Genomic DNA, 22,604 nt, shown 5'->3' with positions numbered 1-22,604 from the left:
CATGTGTGCACACGTGTGCCGCACATGTGTGCGCTTGTGGAGGCCAGAAGTTAGCTGTCTTTCTTGACAGACGTATTGAGGAGAGGCCTGACAATTAAACCTGGAACTGCCTATCTGATTAGTCTAGCTAGCCATCTTGTTGCAGAGATGTCTCTGTCTCCTACCTTCCGGGATTATAGGTGGACCATTATGTCCACGTGGCATTTATGTGAGTTCAGGGAATCTGAACTTGCATGGCAAATGTTTTATTCCAGATCCATTTCCACAGCCTGTGGGTCCTAAAGCCACTTTTAATTTGATCCAGTATACTCACTTGCACGCATGCGTGCCCATACATACAAGCACATAATCGGCATCCCAGGCTGACCTTCAATGTCTAGTATAATCAGATTCTTGAGCTCTCAGTTCTCCAGCCCCAGTCTCCAAGAGTCCTGGGATTACAGGGGTGTTCCAGCAGCCCAAGCTAGAAGGAACTTGCAAGGTTACTTTTTCTAGTGCCATGGATTGAATACTTGTCTCCTTCAAATGTATATGCTGGAGCTTAATTTAGAGATAATGATATTTGGCAATGGATCCTTTGGAGGTCATTAGGGTTAGATGAGGTCTGAGGGTGGGAACCTCCTGATGGGATAAATGTCCTTAGTAAGAAGACACGAGAGATCTGTCCTTTCTCTCATGTGAAGACACATCAAGATTACTTTCTGGGCTAGGTGCCTGCTCTGCAGATTGACAGCCTGAGTTGGAGGCCCCAGAATCCACGTAGAGGTGAAAGGAAAGGGATGGCAAGATGCTGCATAGGTGAGATCTTGCGCTACCAAGTCTGACAACCTGAGTTCAAGCCAGGAATCAACGTGGTACAAGGAAAGAAAGTGACTCCTGCGTGTCGTCCTTTGTCCTCTATACACATGCTGTAGCACACGTAACCTTCTCCCTGCTCCCACAGAAATGGAACAGTGAAAAAGGATGAGGGGTTAGGAAGAAAACCCTATTTCAGTAGTTTGTCATCTGACCTCCACAGCATCCTGTGGTGTGTGAATGCTCACACACACACGCACACACACGTATATACATGCACGCATGCACACGCACACACACGCATGCTCACACACATGCACACACGCACGCACACGCACACACATATATACATGCATACATGCATGCACGTGCACAAAAACACACACGCACACACACACATCATTACTGGGAAGAGAACCTCCACCAAACACTGGATCTGCCACCACCTTGCGCTTGACTTCCAGGCCCCTAGAACTCTTAAGAAACATAAGTTTGATGTTCCCAGGCCTCTAGAGAGCTTTCTTCTTATCCAGCCAGTGCTCCTGAGAACATTTCTACCAAGTGCCCCTTGGGGCTGTTTGAACACCTCAGCGATGGGGCCTCAGCACTCTTTGGGAATTGCAACTTTCGAGAAAACAAAATTGGTGAGATTTTTCCCAATGAAGAGTTATAATTCTCTCCATGCACTTTCACCCCTAGGAGCCTGTGTGGAAACCAGGGCACGACAGGCTGGCCTGATTGGGAATTGGCCCGGGGTTGAGACTGTTTGAGTCCTAGTTCTGGTGTGACTACTCACCAGGCTGAATGACCACAGACATGTCTTCTGGCCTCTCTGTGCTGTGGTTTCTTTGTAGCGGGAGACAATGGCAGAACTTTCGGGCACACAGCACCAGGCGTGTGACCCACAAGGCTCAAAGCACACCTTCTCAGGTCTACGCTATCTTTGGTCCCTTTTTGCCTCCCCAGCACCACATGGTTTTCTCATCCTGGTCTAGAGAGACTTTAGCTTTCAACATTAGACCCAGCAGCCCCCAGGACCAGAGCAGCAGAGTGGTCCACGTCTGACGGCCCCACCTGTCCCCATGCCATGGAGTCACAGTGGCAGGTCAGACCACTGTAATTTGGGACCAGGCCTAGCCTTTCGAATCCCCACCTTCTCCTGCCCAAGGCTCACACAGATGCCATAGTCAGGGTTCTAATTAAGGGAGTGCCAGGATTCAGATGAGTGCTGCTAATTACAGACTTTTTTTTTTTTTTTGAGACAAGGTAGTTCTGACTGGTCTGGAACTTACTTTGTTAGAATACGCTGCCCTTGAACTCACAGAGATCCACCTCTGCTTACCAAGCGCGAGGATTAAAGGTATGTACCACCATGTCCTCCTTACTGTGGTACTTTAAGAGACTCAATTAATACCATAAGTAAAAAGTCCACAGTGAACAAGCAAGTGAACTCAAACAGACCTGAAGTTGAGATCCAAATGAATTAAGTGAGGTGAGCTAGGCAAGTGCCAGCCGGATTGTCCATATCTGATGCCCTCTGGCATTCTGGGTCTCGACACACCCAGCCTCTGCCCCCTGTTCTATCAAAGTGCTCACTTGAGAAGATGCAAATTCCAGCTTCTGCAAGCCTGCCAAGTAGCGGTTCCTCATTGTGTCCACCTCTTGTCTCTTGCTATTCAGGAGCGTTTTGAAGGTCAGGATCAGTTCCAGGTAGGAGGTAGGGGTCACATAGTTGTGTCTCAGAAGTGTGTTGTAATAATCAACAGACAGCGCCTTCACGCTCTCCTGGAAGTATTTGCACATGGAGACGACCCTGCCAAGGAGATCAGAGGAGTTACCTGGGACTTTCTACAGAGGAGATCCAGCAACTCTCAGACACGGACATCAGGGCATCAGAGGGTGCGTACCCTGACTGGACTGTTAGAACCAAACAGGCGAACAGAGCCAGGGAGAGAGAAAGAGAGAGGTGGACAGTCTACGGGGACGACTCTGACCCTTTAATGAAGCACCAGGACTTCTGCAGGACTTTCCAGTTTCTGGCATCTGGAGAAGCATCCAGAGCACAGAGCGCTTTTCAATTACATATTACATATTACTTCTTTTCTGTGTCGGTATATGCATGTGCATGCTTGCACCTACCATGACAAACACGTGGAGGTCAGAGGACAGCTTGTGGGGGTCAGTTCTCTCCTTCCACCGCGTGGGTCCTGGGGATCGAACCCAGGCTGTCAGAGGCCTTTACCTTCCAAGCTATCTCACTGGCTCTCACTGCCTTTCTTTCTCAGCGAAGGTGCTGAGCTAAACAGCTAACACAAATTGATTTAAAAATGTAAGCTGTTTTCTACCCGTAAGCTGTAAAAGAGCATGAACAGCCAGCTGGGATTTTAGCTGGAACACCTGGGGTATTGGACTGAAAGGGACGCTTACTCTGTCCGAATGCTGTCATCGAGCTCCACGTCCTCAAGAAATTTGTTGGCCACCAGCTCCAGGGCATCGGTCGGCCAGGCCTGGAACCAGTCAATTGTGCAGCAGTTGATCAGGGAAGGGAACATCCTCAGGCGTGTTCTGAAGGCATCCCCGATCGGACTCATGGCTAGCGACAAATAGGCTTGGTTAGTTCCCTTCCACCAAGGCTTGGAGAAACAAAGGGAAGGGAGAGGTTCTCCAGGGGCCAGTGATGCCTCTGGATGGCACTGTGGAGATGTGGTTGTAAATAACCATGATGAGAGCCTGGGGAACAGAGGAATTCTGGGATATTTTTATGATGGTGTCTCAATGTATTACAGTAGTCTCCCCCCCCCCCCCCCGCCATCTCCTGAACGCACATTTGGGTCCCTTAGTGGGGATACAGCCCTTTGTCCCATCTGTTCTCTCTGTGCTTTCACGTAAGGTACCCAGGTTTAGACACTAACAGAAGTTGTTTATGAATTGGTTCTGATCCCATCTCCATCCAGCCACAGGCTCTTAGTTCTGCAATTCATATTCCATTCACTGTTTATTTGGTGTTCGCAGGAAGCGTGATGCATAGGCAGAAGTATTGAGAGGTCAGTGTGGCTGAAGGGCCAGGAGAGGAATCTGGCTCGAGAGGAGGGTAGAGGATTATGGGGAGCAGTCTGGTGAATGACCTTATAAGACATAGGTAAGAAAGTTTTGTTCTTTGATCCCCATCCTAACAGAAAGTGATTATTTTAATTTGTGTGTTTGTGTATGTGTGTACACGCGTACACATACACACACACACACACACACACACACACACACACACACATACACACACACTTATCCTATCTGCAAAACAGAAAAAAATCCCATTCTGAAACAGAGGATCAGGCAGATCTAGAATGAACAAGAACAGAGACAGGAAGGGATGGTGCAGAGGTGAGATCTGAGAGGCCACAGTGGCTTGGTTAGCATGAGGGAGGCCACAGTGGCTTGGTTAGCATGAGAGAGGCCACAGTGGCTTGGTTAGCATGAGGGAGGCCACAGTAGCTTGGCTAGCGTGAGGGATGTAGGGACCAAGAAAGGTGACCAGGAAAGAACAGTTAAGCACATCTGCTGGGGTTATGGAGAGCTTGTCCAGATCCTTCAAGGAGAACACTTGTGGTCTGCACCAGGCAATGTGCTAAGTTGTCATCTTTCTTGAAGACTTCAGAGAACTGAAGAGACTGGAACAGGCTTAACACAGTTCTTTGGGGCAAGACTGAAAAAAAAAAATTGCCAGAGGAAGCCCAGATTGTGACCGTTGCTGATTAGCGCCTGAATTAGAGCAGTTTTGGGGTCAGTAAAGGAGACAGGATTAGGGAAGACCCTAAAGATGGCAGAGAGCCAAGGGCATGCAGACTTTCCCACTTCACTCACCAAGGACAATGTGAAGGTTCTTCCTCACTCTCTCAATAAAGAAGTTGTACATGGACAGGGGAGTGGCTTCAATCTTCTCTCCCTCCGTCCTGGCTGCCGTCTGCATCTTTTCCACAAGTTCAGCCTTCTCATCCGCCGGGAAGATATTGGGCACATCACCTGTGTTCAGAAGCATGTTGATGTCCTCCACAAATGACTCATCCTTGATCTGGTTATCCGAGAAGAGGAACACGGTGCTCTTGGTGGCCACTCCGGACTGCAGCATTATCTTTTTCAAGTCCTCCCTCCAGTCGTTGCCTGTGTAATTCTTTGTGATTTCGATCTGGTAGAGCTCGTATGAGTTCATGAAGGTGGACAGCTTGGTGGCACTCTGCCGCCCACTGCCCCCAATGCCCACCAGGAGCAAGTGGCCTTTGTTCTGCTTCAGGACTCTACAGATCCTGGAGATGTGTTCGATGGCAAACTTGAACATGACCAAAGACATGGGGGCCTTGCTGACGCTGTTGAACTCTTCCAGATAGTACTCCATGACCCCCGTGAGGAGTTTCAGGTCCGTGATCTCATCATAGATTTTCTGGTCACGGTCCGGCTTCAAAAAATCCCCGAAGAAGAGGCTCCGGATATTATCGTCTACTATCTTCCCGGTGGGAGATAAGTGGATAAGCACCTGTGGGGAAGGCAAGCGTCAGCTGGGCCCTTAGCCTGTGGTCCAGGCTGGCTATGGGGAGGAGGGAGGGAGTGAAAAGGGAGACCCCCCCCCCCCCCCCGTGAACGGAAGCATTTTAAACCATATGTGGATGTGATGGTTGGATAGAAGAATGGTACAGCTGTGTGGGGCTGGCCGAGTGGCTAAGAGCAGGTGCAGCCTCTAGAGGACCCAAGTTCAGGTCCCAGCACCAGCACCAGACAGCTCACACTTGCCTGTAACTTCTTCCATTGGAGAGGAGCCTCTTCTGACCCCGAGGGTACCCATATGCCTATGTACATACCTTCACACAGGGACGTATTCACATATTTTTAATTTTTTTATTTTTGTGTATATGTCACATGTGTGTGGGGGTATGCTCAGAGGTCAGAGTACGCCAGAGGTCTAGGTCCCTTGGAGCTACAGTTACAGGTGGTTGGGAACTGCCTGATGTGGGTGCTGGGAGCCAAACTGGTAGAGCAGCAAGTGCTTTTAACAACTAAGCCAGCTCCCTAGCCCTGACTACCGTTTTCGCTTGTTTGTTCTTAAGCAGGGTCTGCTGGGTAGCCTAGGCTGGCCCGGAACTAGTTATGTAGACTAGGTTGTCCATAGACTCACAGAGATTCTCTCAGAATGAAAGGAGTATGCCACCAAGCTCAGCCTCACAGACACACCTATACCCCATACACACTTCGACTAGTCCCTGAGTTGCTAAATGGTGATTGGCTTGTAAGATCCCACAGAAGGCAGGAGAAGGATGGCATTGTTTTCCCATGTTTGGTTCTGTACCAAACAGAGGTGTGGGCAACAGCCCCACTCTCTGCTCTGCCTAGAGTAGGGTGCTTAAGATGTTTCCCACTCTTGATACAGGGATACAAGGACCTGTCAATCCCTCTGCTCTCAGCCTCAGGATGCAGTGTAAGACACTCCTATGTTTCCCTCGAGGATATAATCACTGCTTGGTAAAGGAAATTCAGAGGCAAATATAGGTTTAAAATCACTTTCAAAATAGGAAGAAGAAAATGGTCATAACTACATGACACTGAATCTTTTGTTTGAATTTTACCAGGTCATATTATAAAAATTTGTGTTTTACTCCCCAGAACCAAATGAATTGACCTTAGAATTTATTTTAAGTTAAATTAGTTTTAATCGTAAAGATTTTCTTTTTTTAGTTATGTGCATTCCTGTGTGTTTGTGTGTATGTGCATGTGTGTTCAAGTGCTTGTGAGATGGGAGTGTAGGGGTCTTTGGAGGCCCTGTTAGAGGTAAAATGTAAGCTGCTCAATGTGTGTGCTAGGAGCCAAACCTGGGTCCTCTGAAACAGCAATACCTGCTCTTAATGGATGAGCCATTTCTCTAGTCCCTTAAATTAATTTAAAATAAGTAACATTAACCATTTTGAGTGAACTGAAACTTACATATTATCATAGAAGTGAAGCAAAGTTGGACCAAGTAAAATATCAACAAATCAAAGACTAATTTTTGGATGGGCCATTTCCCATGATTCAGGGAGAAGAGTGGTCTTTACAGGGAATGAAATCTAGAGTCTGAGACTAACGTGGGCCTGTTTCTGAGGCCAGATGATTCTAGAATAAGATTTGTCTGCCAGGAAGTGGTGGTGCATGCCTTTTATCCCAGCACTCAGGAGGCAGAGGCAGATGGATCTATGAGAGTCCGAGGCCAGCCTTATCTACAAAGCGACTTCCAGGACAGCCAAGGCAGTTACATAGAGAAACCCCGTCTCAAAACAAACAAACAAACAAAAGACCCACCTTCTCCATGGTCTGTTTGAAGCAATTGGAGGTGGTTTCCTTCACCAGGTTGAAGAAAGTCTGTCTGTCCTCATTGTCAATCAGACGGTCATAAAAGACTCGGTAAACCTCATGGATCCAAAGCCGGATAAATTTTTCCAAGTCCTAGAGGCCAAAGGCAGTCATTTGAAGGTGGTGCTTGTGGAGATGGTTCTCAAAAAGTCTCTAAATCGTGGGGTTGGTGTGAGGTATAAATAAGACAAGGGAATGTAAAGTACTGTGTCATGCACACTTTGAAGAATAGTTTGTGATTAGTGGAAGACCACCCAATCAGCCACACTATCAGTACACACCCAGGAATACTGCCAAGAAATTTGCGAGACAGGAACAGTAGTGGCTGACCTGCAGGTGGGTGTGCGGGCACAGCAGTACCCCCTGGATCACCCGTGAAAAATCCCGAAGGTTAAAGACATAGTGTGACTTGGAGGGAGTTGGCAAGAAGTTCTGAACTGCAGCTCTGTAAATCGTCTGAGTCGCTTGGACCAGCATCTTCCCATACCTTGCATGGAAGAGGGAGGCAGACCAGTCACATAGTCAAGCAGAAATGAGGACCACCCCCAGGTCAATAACCAGGAAGCCACAGGAGCTTCTTACCGTAAGAATAGGACATCAAACCCTTTCCCAAAGTGCCAGTCAGAGATAGAACTGAAAATCTTGGTTAAGATGTCATCTTCAAAGGCGTTGATGGAAATGATGTTAAGATGGCGAGTGAATCGTCCTGGGAACACATAGATCTGGAGTTTGCACACATACTTCCCAGACCTGGTGACCCTGGGAAAGAGTCAGTGTCTCCCTGCTCTTGTGCTCTATAGCCCTGACAGCGATGTGTCAGCCCAGCCACGTGCAGTTATTTATACTCAATAGTAACTATAACATCGAGAATGGGCTTCCGCGGTTCCACTGGCTGCATGAAATGTGCTCCGTAGCCATCAGTGGCTGGGGCACCGCTGCTTGCTCAGCATGATTTGCAGAAGTCATATCAACAGTGCCTCCCTCCTCTGGCACACAAGATTGTTTTAAGTTTTAATATTTCATTCTTATTCATCTTATTTATTTTAAAATTTGTTTAGCTAGTTCATGTGTAAGTCTGTGCACCGTGTGCGTTACCCGATGCCCTGGAGACCAAGGGCACAGGATCCCTAGAAATTAGAGTCTCAGAGAGTTGTGAGCAATCATGTCGGTGCTGGGAATCAAAGCTAGATCCTCTGTGAGAGCAGACGATACCCTCCATGGCTCCAGTCCCTCAGTTTTTAATTGTGTATTTCTATGTGTGTCTGTGTATGGGTCTGTGCATGGATGAATGCTGGTGTCTGAGGACTCCAGAAGAGGTCCCCTGGAGCTGCAGTTACAGGCAGTTGTGAACTGCCCAGCAAGGGTCTTGGGAATTGAACCCAGGTCCCTCCACAAGATCAACACATGCTTTTCACTGTTGAGCCATCTCGTCAGCCTCACAACACTATTTTTAGAAACTAAAGGAAATGTCTTGTTCCTGTAGAATAGCCAAATAATTAAAAAAGTGTTTTGTAGCTAGTGTCTCCCTCGCTATCCTCTCTGTTCCCAGGTTAACTCCATTTCCTAATCTGCCCTCTCAGGCCTGTGGAACCCCATTGCTTCCTCCTGCTTTCTTTTGCATATGTGCAGAGCATGGCTTTGTTCCTAGTCATTAACATTTTGGGAATTGGGACTCTGTAAGTTGTTTGCATTGATATATGGATTTGGGAAGAGCCAAGAATTGGAGTTCCATTGCTGCTGTCTTTTCTCCAAAATTCCTCCTTCAGTTTTTCATTTACATATAACACATATATATGTAAATAGGTATTTTCTGTGTTTTCCCACACACATGTATTGTAATTTTATGTATGTGGGCATACATATAAACATGCACATATAGGGGGCTTGAGTGGTTAAGAGCACTGGCTGTTCTTCCAGTGGACCCAGGTTTAATTCTCAGAATCCACATGGGGCTCACAACAATCTGTAACCCCAGACCTAGGGCATCCAACACCCTCTTCTGGACACTATGGATACTGTATGCACAGTGGTACACAGGCAAAACACCATGCATGTAAGAGTAAACAAATAGATTTAAAATACACATATGTACATTTTTCTTGTTAAAAAGTAACAATAGATTGATTTTTGTGTGTCCGTGTGTGCTTGGTATTCATGTGTTCATATATGTGTGTGCATGTGTGTGTTTGTTGGGTATATATGTATTCCTGCATAGGTGTGTGTCTGTGTCTGGTATGAATGTGTTCTTGCATGAGTATGTTTATGTGTGTCTTTGGTATTCATGTATTCATATGTGGGTATGTATATGTGTGTATTTCTGTGTAAACAATAGGTTAATGTTGGTTTTCTTTTTTTAAATCTCTTTGTACCATTGTGTGTGTGTGTATGTGTATGCATGATCTATGTACTTGTATACAGAGGTATATATATATACACATATATATATGTGAATGTTTGTACATGTGTATGTGTATATATATACATGTGGAGGTTGACTGATATTTTATATGTTGTTGATTGGTAGGTATATGAATTTGAGGGCATCACTCAGTATTTTGATGAAAAAAATAGTACTTAACGTAAATTTATGCTTTCTTTGTGCTTGGCAAACATGGACTATTTGTTGCTAAGTTCTCAATCACTGTGCCATCAGTAATCATAATGCATTGCCTTGGACTTCAGTTTCTCCATCTGAATACTAATAACTGGCATTGTAGGCTAGGTTGTTGGTTTCCTACTGAATACCATTTCACTAAACATCAGCACTGGGGGCTAGAGAGATGGCTTAGTGGTTAAGAGTGCTTGTTGCTTTTGGGGAGGACTCAGCACCAGATGGAGGCTTATAACTCTCTATAACCTCAGTTCCAGGGGATCTGGTGCTCTTTTCTAGCCTCCACAGGCACCAGACATACATACAGTACATTATACATACACACACATCATATATAATATATATGTTGGTATACATACATACATGAACACATGCATACCAACATATATAATGCGCTGCATATATACATATAAGCAAAATACTCATACGCATACAATAAGAATAAATCTTTCTAAAGGCATCAACATCAAATGTAATCATTCCCTGACAGTGACAGATTACAATGGAAACAAGATTGCTTTGTCAGCCATGAAAGCGACCCAGTTTCCTCCCCCACAGCTAATACGAGTGACTCAGCTTCTTTACCAAGTGACAGCACTGGGCTCTCTTCATTTTTACAGACTTCAGGATAAAAATTAAGACACTGACTCATCAGATCATCCTGACTTCCTGAGAGGACCCAGTCCAGAGCGGAACACTGTTTCCTTACTCCGCTTAGGTCACCCCACAAACCCACTTAGCTCCCTCCACCTGGCTCTCTCTGAGCCCCCATGGAACATGGGTGCTGCCACTGGGTCCAGTGCTGTGCTTGATATCATGTGACTACAGACATGCTCCTGGCAGTTGTTGAAGACTAGCTTCCATGACAGGCACTTTTCAGAGATCCTGTCTATGGCTGAACTTGAAAACTACCCACTGCTATGTGTTCTGGAAGTGCATTCCTGCTTGAACGAGCTAAAGAAAACAGCAGTATAAAAAACTCCCTATGGCTTCAAGGTTCCCTAGACTTTGCCATGCTCAGATCCAAGGCAAACACAGCCATGTTGCTCTCCTCTTCCTATGGAACCCCCTTTTTGGTGAATACACAAAGACTTCCTCACAGACTCTGGTCATCCTCCCATCCCACCACAGGCAGCTTCCAACTTGAAGTCTGGTGCTAAACCAAACTTTCCCAGCTGTGTGCAAAGGCATACTCCACATTTTCTCCTGTCAGAAGGCCCTGAACCAATTCATCCATGATAGCCCACTCTGCAGGGAACTGGAGAGAGGAATAAATCCTCTTCCTAGACATACCAGTGATATCATTCCTTCCTCCACCAGGGGGGCCCATGGCAGTCACAAGCAGAACATCTACAATGTCCAGCCTGTTTGTGTCTTTTTTGTCAAACCAGTAACCATGGTCAATCCATTGTCTCAGCAGTTCGATGGGGGGCTGGGCTCCATACACCTCTTTGGCTGGCATGTTGAGGTCATCTGTAGAAGGAAATCATAGCCACACATACTGTGAATCCATGGCATCCTCTGGTCTTACAGGGTTAACCAATGACTGCTCCCTTCATGAAAAAGTCTGTTTCCAGTGATCCCACCCCCATTCTAGACCTAGCCAGTAGACATCTTGACCAGATACAAAAGGGTTTTCTTTCTGCCATTTTTCTTAGCCAAAATACACTGCTACTGTGCCATAGACATTTTGTTAATTGCTAAGCATATGACAGTGAAGGACCCGCCAAAAGTTCCCTTTTGTTGTATTTTCTGTCTTGAGACACCCAGGCTTATCTCAAATTGTAACACAAATAATAAAAACCCAGAGACAGATGGTGGGGTTTGATCCAAAAACCAGAAAAGCAAAGTAGTCAAGTCACTAGAGAAATTGTATTTCTACCAAGGCTGGGAAACCATAAACTAAGCCAATTGTCTCTCTTTCCTACCATTTTATATTCCCTCTAGTGCTGGGATTAAAGGCGTTTTACTCCGTAGTACTGGGATTAAAGGTGTGAGCCACCACCACCTGGATTTGATTCTACACTGATTTTGTGTAGCCTGGGGTGGCCTTGAACTCACAAAGATCCAACTCATCTGTCTCCCAAATGCTGGGATTAAAGATGTGTGTCACCATTATCTGACCTTTAGTGGCTTTAGTTTTGTCTCTGGTTTTCAGGCAAAATTTATTTATGAAAATACAAATAATATACCATTACATCTTATACTATAGACATGCTGCCTGCCAGCTAACATAGACATTTTAGTGTGATGGGCATTGAACCCAGAACCTCTATGTGCTAAGCAAGTCCTGGACTACTGAGTAAGAACCCTTTCTCCTGATTGGGCATTGTAATAGCTGAACTCTGTTGGGAGCAAGGCCTTGACTAGGGCTTTTGATGAGGCTCAAAATGGTATACATTTTGAATGGAATACAGGGTCTCTTAAACACAAGGACATTTTCCTCCTGGAACACATGGCTCAGCCTTGGTACATGGGAGACCAAACCCAGCAAAGGCTCTCTTCATTTCTCTTCATCAGTTACTGATAGAATGATCAGTTTGTGTGAGTCAACATTTTAGGAACTTCAGAAAAATAAACTCATGCAAACATGACATTAAAGGACATAGCATTACCTGTGTGTTCGAGGTAAATAATTAAGTCAAACTATACCTAGGTTTGGAAATGATATAGGAACCCAGCTTCGCTTAGCAGCAAGGCTTAAGCTGGTTTTGGATATATCATTAAAAAAAAAAGGGTGAGAGACCTGGATGGAGGGGAAGAAAGGAAGGACAGAAGAGAAAGGAAAACTAAAACAGACAAGATTCTTGCCTTTCAGGAGATGATGTGCGTCCATAGGGATATAAATATAACTATGAAACATGTGTTATTAATACACGAGTTAAAAGTACAGGACTCAAGATGACCCAAGACGGCAGGGGCATTATGAGTACCTCCTGAGTCAGCAGCCAGGCTAGTACAATCATGATGATGATTAATCTCATCGAGGCCTGAGGCCCAAATGGAAAAAGAAAAAAAAAAAGAGGAAGTGCTTTGTACAAAGGTGAACGTTGAGAAAACGTCTCTGTTCTTACTTCACATTTTCTCAGCAACTGTTGGGTTCCTTTACTTAGTGGCTGTCAGCGCCCACTTATCTGCCGTCACTTAGTGATAACTCATGTATCTGAAGCAAGTGAACACAAATGTTACTTCTAGAGGTGTCAGAGTTTAGCGGCCACCACCACAGTCTCCTAGAGATGCTGTTCACTACGAAGAAGGGAAAGGAGAAGCAGAGAGGCTAGGAGAGACAGGAAGGAATGAAGGGAGGGAGGGAGGGAGGGAATGAAGGGAGGGAGGGAGGGAGGGAAGGAGGGAGGAAGGGAGGAACAGAAGGAAGGAATAAAGGAGGGAGGGAAGACAGAAGGAGGTGAGATGGAGGAGTGATGTTGGAAGAAAAGATAAACATTTGCTGGAGAGAGTAAGGAAGCTCTGAGCTGCTGCAGCTTGGGTACAAGGACTTGGTCTACCTAGACCCAAGTCAATGCCTTACCTACAAACACCACCGCCTTCTTCCCTATGGGAGGCCCGAAAAGGCCTTTCCGCCGGCGATCCAGCTTAGCCATGATGATATCTTGGGTCTGGTTGGCTGAAGTTCTGGCAGAGAAATTGATGAAGTTGGGCAAGTAGATATTTTTGGGAAGGTGGAGAAGGAAGTTGTTGGTGATGGCTGATTTGCCAGTGCCTGTAGGACCCACGAACAGTATCGGGATCTCATGGTCCAGGTAGGTTTTTAGGAAGAAGGATTGCCGGGCAGTCTCCATTGTGGGGATGATGAGGTCTGATACCTGTTTTTACAAAGATACAAGAAAATCTTGGTCCTGGACCAGGAAGACTGGGTCTTGGGATTTAGGGGATCTGGGTTTGGACTGTAGCTCCATTTTTTAAATTATCTTTATGACCTTGAACAACCATTTAACCTCCCAAGGGCCCTCAGCTTCAATTTTGAAATGGGGATAAATGACATTCAATACACAGTTGTCAGATATTGAATGGAACCAAACACATAAAGGTGAGAGCTATGGTCCCTGAGGAAGCAGAGGTACAGAAGTTTTCAGTTTGCCCAAGAGACATAGGACCTAAGTAGAAAGGCAGGGATTTGAATCCCAGCTTCTATGATTCCAAAGTCTACATTCTTAATACTAAACTGGCATAAAAAACCATTAACCATAAGGATCAGGATCTAGCTTCTATCTCAGAGACTTCTTTCAAACAAGCCAGATCCCCCTGTCTCCAGCAAGATCCACCTTCCATGTGCCACCGTGACTCAAAGGTTTAGGTGTGTTATGGTTTAGGCCTGGAATGTCATCAAATCCTCTAGTGCTGAAGGTCTGATTTCCAAGGTAGAAATGTTCAGAGGTGAGGTTCTTGTGAAGTAATTGGATCCTGAGGCTCCGACCCCATTAGTAGATTAATCTCTCAGTGGGTTCATGACTTATTGCTTTATTGGAAGCTGGTAAACACTTAAGAAATAAGAACCATTGAAGAGGGTAGAGGGGTCTTTGGAGCACATTTTTCAGGACTTTATCCTGTCGCTGTCTCTTTCTCTCTCTGCTGCCTAGGTATCATGAAGTGAGTAGGTTTTCTCAGTCAAGCCCTCCAGCAGTAATAGTATACCTTAGCACCAGCCGGGTGATGATGGGGCCCAGAGAGTACAATATAAACCCAATAGCCACAGTTGGAATTTCCTCTCTAAGTTGACTCTCCCAGACATTCTACCACAGTGACACAAAGCAAATGCAATATGAGCCCTGGACTTTTCTTATTCCTGACCCACTTTCCCCAACCTTGAGGTCTGTGTCTCGAAACCTGTTCTCAATGAATCCCTCAAGTTGAACATATTCTTCTTGGCTCTGAGGATCCTAAACGGGCTTGGAGACCTCAGTAAAGCTTCTGGAATCTTTATCACTTTGGGTAGAATATCTTACCTAAATTTGAATTCTCTGAGCCCAAAACCTGTTATCAATCATTTTGTCACAGCTAATTCCTTGGTGGGGCAGGGCAAAGGATGGGCAGATAGCGGTCTCATATGTGTAGTTTGAAAAGGAGTCATGAACTTGATCTGCTGTGTGGTGTGGCTCTGGGAAGTACCATTCACACTGTGGTTTGTAAATGTTGCTTCCCAAAACCAAACTTGACCTTGACTTGGGTGTCACCAAATCTATGCAACTTGGAAGCCTTTGCAAACAAAAGTTTGGCTTCTTTTGAGAAACAATTTAGCTAGGTGAAAAGAAATAGATGGATGTATTCACAGAGCAGAGAAGAGAAGGATCAAGTCTAGTAAGAGGATGCATTCAAGGATGTCATGCTTGTAGCATCCTGAAGTCCTCCCTGGGACCCTTTAAGACATGGTAAAAACAGGCTGCAAGTAGGCCAGGATTCTCCATGAAGTCACTCGTCCCCTTTAGCAATGCTGAATGCAGAACCAGGTCCAAAATGCCCATTTTATAGTTGAGACCAGGAACTGGAAGCCAGCTGGCTTTCGCCCAGTGTTATTTTCAGCTACTTGAATGTTTGACAAGGGGAAAATACCCACTGGAGCTGAAAACACTTTCTACCCTGGGCTCCTGTCCATATGAACTTAGTACAATTTCAAATCCACGAAATTCAGACAACAGAGCTGTATAAGGACAATTCGAGCTGAGGATCTCAGTGCTGGGGTTTCTTTCAGCACTAGTCCCTAGAGTGTGGGCCCTGAGCGCAGCAGAGTCTCCCTGCCAAAGGCATCTCTAAGAGCATCTGTGGTCCCGCCTGGTTTATCAATAGCCTCACATTTCCATCTGTTGCCGTCTGTGACCCCACTCAAAAGCGCTGCACAGTCACCTCAGAAAGATCAATAACATCTACTAGGTTGTACTAATAGAGGCACAAGAGTGCTCATTTTGTGTACTCTCTGTGGGACTGAATATATGTGAATTAGCCACTCCCCAGAAAATCCATTGATTAGAACCTGTTTTTTTCTGAGTTCTGCTGGAGGAAATCTTTCTCTGGAGATATAAAGCAGACTTTTAAGGCTTAGATGACCAAGAGGTAATGGTGATGTTATGGATAATGACAATAATCAGAATAGTAACAAACACCTTTCTAACTCCTACTATGTGCCACATGGCTGTGTATACATACTATCTTCAATCTTGGTGATCATCTTTTAGTGTTTTTTCTTCCATTATATGGTTGGGTAAACTGAGGCAAGGAGCTTGAAGCCTACGTAAGGAATTTAGGTCTCTCTGCTTTTAAACTCTATGCTTTTGAGGATTTGATCTTTGCAAAGCTCTTCCTGGAAATGCTCACAGGGAGCTGGTAGTTCTTGATGTGGGAGGTCCTTCTGTATATGTGTTGCTTTTATTGGTTAATAAAGAAGCTGCTTTCGGCCAATGGCTTAACAGAATTTAGCCAGGCTAGCCGAGATATATAGGGAGAGAGTAGGCAGAGTCAGTAAGAAGCCATGTAACTGCCAGAGCAGACAGATGCCAGAACTTTGCTTGGTAAGCCACAGGCACGTGGCGATACACAGATGAATAGAAATGAGTTAATTTAAGATATGAGTTAGCCAGAAATAAGCTTAAGCTATTGGCCAAACAGCATTGCAAATAATACATTATTTCGGGGCTGGGCAACCGGGAAACAAACAAGCGGCCTCCCACCAACAGTTCTTCCTCTCGGAAGGGTACTTGGGAAATTCCGGAAGCCATGGCATTTCTTTTACCTTTGCGTTTGCAGGGATAGTCTCCTCTTCTTTGGTGATATATTCTGTCCATGCATTCCAGTGTCCACCACCTTGTTTGAGGAAGTAAAAATCATAGATGCTTCCTGCACCCAAGGAAACAGAACATGTCATTAGCAGACCAAGGTTAACGTTCGTATTTGAAGAGTTTGACTGCTCTAGCTGTAGGCATCTAAAACACATACCGATCAGGCCCGGAACAATCGCCGTGATGCTTACCTGTCACTGGTAACTACAAACTGGAGCAAAAAGTTTAAAAGACCAGTGCCTTTATTATCCATATAAAATGATAAGTGAAGATTATGTAAAATTTTCTTATTTTTATTCTTTGAGACAGGGATCTGCTCTGTAGTCATGTTCAGTTGCACTGGGCTTGGACTCACTATGTAGCCAAACCTAGCTTACAACTTATTTTTAAAAGTACATGCATTTGTTTAATTACCTGTGGAGAGAGGCAGGTCATAGCATGTGTGTGGAGGTTGGAGAACAATTTATGGAAATCAGTTTTCTCTTTCTACCATGTAGGTCCCAGGGGGTCAAACTCAGGTCGTCACCCTTGGCAGCCGTCTGGCAGCTCCCTAGCTGTGACACTCTTACCTCAGCCTCCCTAGTGCTGGCCTTACACACTCAATTAAATTATTCCTCTCTACCCCCACCTCCCTGTGTGTGTAGTGGATGTACTTGTTAGTATGAACACGTGCATGTGTGTAAGCAGGTGTGTACGCACATATGTACTCATGACTGTGGGAGTCAGAACTGATGTCACAATAGCTCTCTGCCTTTATTATTTGAGACACAGTCGCTCACTGAACCTGAAGCTTGTTGACTCTGATAGACTGGTGGCCCAATGAATTTCAGGGCTCTGCCTGTCTTTGTGGCCCTCAGCACTGGGGTTACAGGCACGCACCATTGTGCTGGCATTTTATGTAGATTTTGGGGATTTGAACTCGGTCCTCATGCTTGGGTGGCAGGCACCTGATTGACTGAGCCATCTCCACAGTCCCTCAAGCCAAATTATTCTTAATAATAAAAACAACACCTTTTAAATAACAAAAGTAATAAATCACTCTAAATCTCTACTTGTATAGCAATTTCCTCCCAGGCAAAACCTCCATCTTGGAGGGAAGGTTAAGAGACAGGATGTTCTAAAGGGAGGTGAAACAGTCCATCCTGCAGGAAAGCTCCTTCAGCTGGGTAAATAAACAACTCAAAGGCCCTGAAACCAGCCAGACACTTTAGTTCTCCCCTTCCCAAGCATATATGAGCGGTGAGGACTGCGGAGAGAGACTCAGACCAACAGCTTCCTGGAAAGGACACTCTCCAGTCTGTTCACTGCTGCACACCGTGCAGTGCGCTCCAGGTCTCCTTGCGCTCAGGTTGGGGTGGCCTTTAGTGATGCAGCTGTCTCTGACACAGTTCTGCTCCCACAAGTAGCCCCTCACCCCTGTTCCTCTCAGTTAACTCAATAAAATGCATTGCTTCACCAGTTTGGACTTTGGTGCTACCCTTACTGTGGTCCATCATTGGCCGCCCATAGGAACAACTCAGTGTCTGTTCCTGTCTCACCAGGAGTAGCGCCACACAATAATCTCACACGGAGAAATAACCTTTTGATGATAGTTCCTGCAGCCCATTCTCCAGGGGCACTAATTATTAGAGATGCAACGACACACTGCTGAGAAATTATTTTACAAGAATGGGATCACATGACACGTGCAATTGTTAAAGAATGATATTAAATTTAGCTATGAATATTGGAAAAGCCTGTAATCCCAATGTTCAGAAAGCTAAGGCAGGAGAGGTACCATTTTGAGGCCAGTCGGCGGTACATGGTAAGATCATGTCTCTCACAAAAGATATTTAATTTAACTTCTCTTCACTGTAGCAGAAGACTGTGAAGCAGAGGAGGCTCTTGAACTTCAGAGATTGATTATTCACTGTAAGGATACTGTTCCCACAAAGGTGTGTGTGTGTGTGTGTGTGTGTGTGTGTGTGTGACTGGTCCTTCAGGGGTCCAGCTGAGAATGCAGCCCCATGCCTGGACAGCCCTTTCCAATGTCCAGTGCACACTCACTTCAAACCTGAGTCTGAATTCCCCCATACTCCCCAGCTCTGACCAGGCTTCTTCTCCCCTCCCCTCCCCTCCCCTCCCCTCCCCTCTCCTCTCCTCTTTCCTTCTCTCCCCCTCCCTCTCCCACTTGTCCACTGCTCTGCAGTGTCTACAGAATTAAATCACAGCTCTTTCTTAAGGCATTGCTTCAGTATTTTTAAAGAATGCTTTTGTTATTGATTTCATCACATATTACGGAGTGCGGCTTCTCATTCCACGTCACCTCCAGCTTTACTCAGAAGTCACTCTGGTATTATGACATTTTTATTTTTATATTTTTGGGTATTTTTTGAGACAGAGTTTCTCTGTGTAACCCGGACTACATAGTAAGAGTTTATCTCAAACACAAGGCAGAATAAACAAAAACAAAAGCAAGGGTTGAGGTTTTAGCTCAGGGATAGAGCACTGGTCTAACATCCCCCAAACCCTGAGTTTGATCCTCCTCACTGCCAAAAAAATAAAAGTAGAGTTTAAAAATTGACATATAGCATTATGGACACTATGTAAAAGGATGTAACAGCAGACAGATCCATAGGAAAAAAGTGTATTTTGAGAGCTAAAATACCTGTTACGGGGTGGTGTGAACTAAGGGCATTTTCTCATCAGTCTTCTTTGAGAGATTTACTTTTATAAAAAAGTAAGAAGAGACATTAAAAACATGTGTCAGCAATATATATTTCTTCTTCTCTTGTGATGTTGGGCTAGTCTGTGGCTTGATTCAGGAACATTTAGGCCAAAGAGCAGAGATTTAACAAACAGTGGGCTACCAGCTATGTAATTTGACCAGCACTACCATTTTGAACATTTGTGAAGCAGATCTGAGTCTAAGCCAGGTCTAGAAAATCACTGTGGAGATGGAGGGAGTCATCGCATCTGTCAAGCATCTGAAGGAACCCTGGGCACACAGGAAGGCATCTGCCGATGCTGTTCCAAGCCTCTGCTTTTCATTAGAGTCGCTTTTGTTTCCTTTGCCTTATGACTGTCATTCAAACTCTGGTCCAGGCGTGAGAGGAGGAAGGAGAACCGAGCAGAGATTGAAGAGAATAAATGCCAATAAAGGCCCAGCACCTCTGCTTCCTTACCCACCTGAAGAATAAAGCAAACTTTTCGACTGATAAGTGACCTTTCAAAGGTCACACAATGATAGCAGACAGAGGGAATGCGACATTATCTGGATAGAAACATCCCTGGCTGATAAACAAGGATCTCTCAATGATGCCAACCCAACCTTGACAGATCACTCCAAAAGTCTGCTTGCTTTCCTTAAAGAATACTCCTAAATGTAGTTGCCTTTGCTCTTATTGGCAATATCCATTCAGCTTCATGATTCCTAGACTGATATGGAATATCCCTCTGTATGCAATGAATGTTTTATTGCCATTGGTTAATAAAGAAGCTGCTTCGGCCAATGGCTTAACAGAATATAGTCAGGCTGGAAGAGAGATATATAGAGAGAGTAGGCAGAGTCAAGGGAGAAGCCATGTAGCCACCACAGGAGACAGATGCCTCTGCTGGAGCCTGCTGAAACTTTGCCAGTAGGCTATGACCTCGTGATGATACACAGATTAACGGAGATGGGTTAGTTTAGGATATAAGAGCTAGCTAGCAATAAGCTTAAGCTATTGACCAAACAGTATGGCAATTAATATAGTTTCTATATGTGATTATTTCTGGTCTGGGTGACTGGGAAATGAACAAGGAACCTCTGTCAACACTAGATCATGAAAATCCAAGAAAACAGCATCCCATGACGTCAGAGTTTGCACATAGAAATTTAGCCCCCATGCTTGTGAAAAGGCTACAAAGGACTTGAAGGGTCTTCGGGGGATAATAAGAAAGCGAGACCAAATCCAGAGGCTATATGTTACATAACTGCATGCACATGAACTACTAAATCCTTAGCTGCCCATGAGTGAGGAGAAGAGAGATGAACTGAAAACGTTCATGAAGGATCTTGCAGTGGTGATAAAGCAGGCCACAGCCGGGTTGTGGTGATGGCTGCACTGGGTCAGTTTCCTAAGTCACTGATTCGTATAATTAACTGGGGGAATCTCAACATGTAAACTATGACTTAATAGAGTTTGTAACATAAGAAGTGCACCCAGCCCTGAAAGGCATACCCCTTTGATGTTTAGTGGGGTCTTGTTAGGAATGTCTTGATTTGCTACTATTTAGGTAGGCAAAAGACAATAAAAGAATGGTGTCTCTGAGCAGAAGGAAAGAGAACATGAGCAAAGAAGGCAAGACCAGAGGGAACCTTCATCCGACGATGGATGGCGATACAGACGGAGACCCACATTGGAGCACCGGACTGAGCCTCCCAAGGTCCAAATGAGGAGTAGAAGGAGGAAGAACATGAAAAAGTAAATCAAGACCACGAGGGGTGCGATCACCCACTGATACAAGGGGACTGATCTAATGAGATTTCACTAAGGCCAGTTGGACTGGGACTGAACGAGCATGTGATCCAACCAGATTCTCTGAATGTGGCCGGATTCTCTGAATGTGGCTGGCCCGGAGTCTTTCTGAAAAGCCATTGACAATGACACTGGGACTTGTTTCCTCTGCAGATACTGGATTTTGCGGATCCAGTCTGTCTGGACACTCACCTTCCTGGACCTGGAGGGAGGGGGGAGGAACTTGAACTTTCCACAGGGCAGGAAACCCTGACTGCTCTTAGGGATGGAGAGGGTGGAGGAGAGGAAGTGGGGGGGAGTGGGAGGGTGGTGGGAGGAGGGGCGGAAATGGAAACTTTTATAATTTAATAAAATTACTTTAAAAAAAATGGTGTCTCTGCGAGGAAACACTGAAAGAATCCTGGTAGACTCTTTTCTAAGTAGAGAGCATATGAACTGGATGAAAAAAAGATGCACCAGTTTGAATAACATTTCCCAAAGGCCTATGTGTTGAACCCTATTGGAAGTGGGTGGAGCCTTTCAGAGTCAGGATCCAGAAGAAGGAAACAAGGCCTTTGGAGACATGTTCCCTCAGATGCCAGCTCTCCCTACTCCTTCTCCCGGTTTCCTGATCACCAGGAGGTGAGCAGCTTTCTGTGCCCTTTGCTGCCTCATCTCAGGCCGCACACCAAATGACTCTGGGCTGAGGTAGCCAAAGCTGTGAGCCTTCTTCTAAGTTAGCCTTCTTCTAAACATCTCAGGCATCTGTAATATCGGTTACGGGAAACCAGGTAGCACAGAGAGGAATCAAGAGATCTCAGGAAGAAAGGAAAGGAAGCCTGGTCTCTTCCCCATGACTGCTCAAAAATGTACTGAAATTTAGGCGGCTATTCTCCTGCTTGTCAGCTACTGTCCGGGAGGATGGTGAAACCATCCCCTTTCTTCCCCCTTCACTCAGCCATTTTCCCATAGTTGAGAAGACAAGAGGGTCATGGGGCACAGTGAGAAAGGGGGATGCGGAGAGTCCTAGCAAATGACACTTTAGATTCAGAGAGGTGGCCTCCAAAGGGCAGAGCCACAGAATCCTTGTGCACAGACCAAACAAACAGAAGAGGCTGTTTCTAACAGATGGCATTAGTTGATCATACGTTGTCACTGGATCCCGGCCAATCGGCTGTTCTTTAATCTAGAGCATACAGTCCCTTGGATTCATTTTAAAGATATCCCATGAATATTATTTATTCAGATCATAATTAAAATCAACGATAAGTTTGAAAACTATCAGGAAGAGAGTAGTTATTTATCATGGGGACCAAAGTAAAGTTAATTTTCTAAACATTTGTTTGCATTGGTTACTTGAGGTGGGTCATTTTAGTTTTGCCAACAGCTTTTTATTGCTTACTTCTTTTATGTATATGTGTGTATGGTGTATATGAATATGTGTGTTCGCATGTGTTTGTCTATACAGGTACATGTGTGCCTGTGGCCCAAAGTTGCTGTTGGAAATCATGCTAGATTTCTTCTTAATGGTTTCGAAGAAAGCTCTCTCAATCAAGCCCAGAT

General features: G+C 45.1%; 1 protein-coding gene across 4 annotated transcripts in view; it reads right to left on the bottom strand.

Moving 5' to 3' along the window:
* Dnah3 (dynein axonemal heavy chain 3) overlaps positions 1-22,604 on the bottom strand; it is a 169,217-nt gene that overhangs the window by 42,575 nt on the left and 104,038 nt on the right. For all 4 annotated transcript variants that reach the window (XR_015003061.2, XM_048460341.3, XM_085693001.2 and 1 more), the window contains exons 41-49: positions 16,518-16,621; positions 13,305-13,599; positions 11,069-11,248; positions 7,747-7,870; positions 7,495-7,651; positions 7,114-7,257; positions 4,654-5,320; positions 3,223-3,388; positions 2,392-2,608 (exon numbers count right to left, since the gene is read on the bottom strand). Coding sequence is in view for 3 of the 4 variants with exons in the window: in XM_048460341.3 (XP_048316298.3) it covers positions 2,392-2,608; positions 3,223-3,388; positions 4,654-5,320; positions 7,114-7,257; positions 7,495-7,651; positions 7,747-7,870; positions 11,069-11,248; positions 13,305-13,599; positions 16,518-16,621 (2,054 nt within the window). In the remaining variant the exon portion in view is untranslated. The remainder of the gene's footprint in view (positions 1-2,391; positions 2,609-3,222; positions 3,389-4,653; positions 5,321-7,113; positions 7,258-7,494; positions 7,652-7,746; positions 7,871-11,068; positions 11,249-13,304; positions 13,600-16,517; positions 16,622-22,604) is intronic.

This window comes from Myodes glareolus, chromosome 7, assembly GCF_982192425.1.
Source record: "Myodes glareolus chromosome 7, mMyoGla1.1, whole genome shotgun sequence".
Lineage (NCBI taxonomy): Eukaryota > Metazoa > Chordata > Mammalia > Rodentia > Cricetidae > Myodes > Myodes glareolus.
This window is presented reverse-complemented; position numbering and strand designations above follow the sequence as displayed.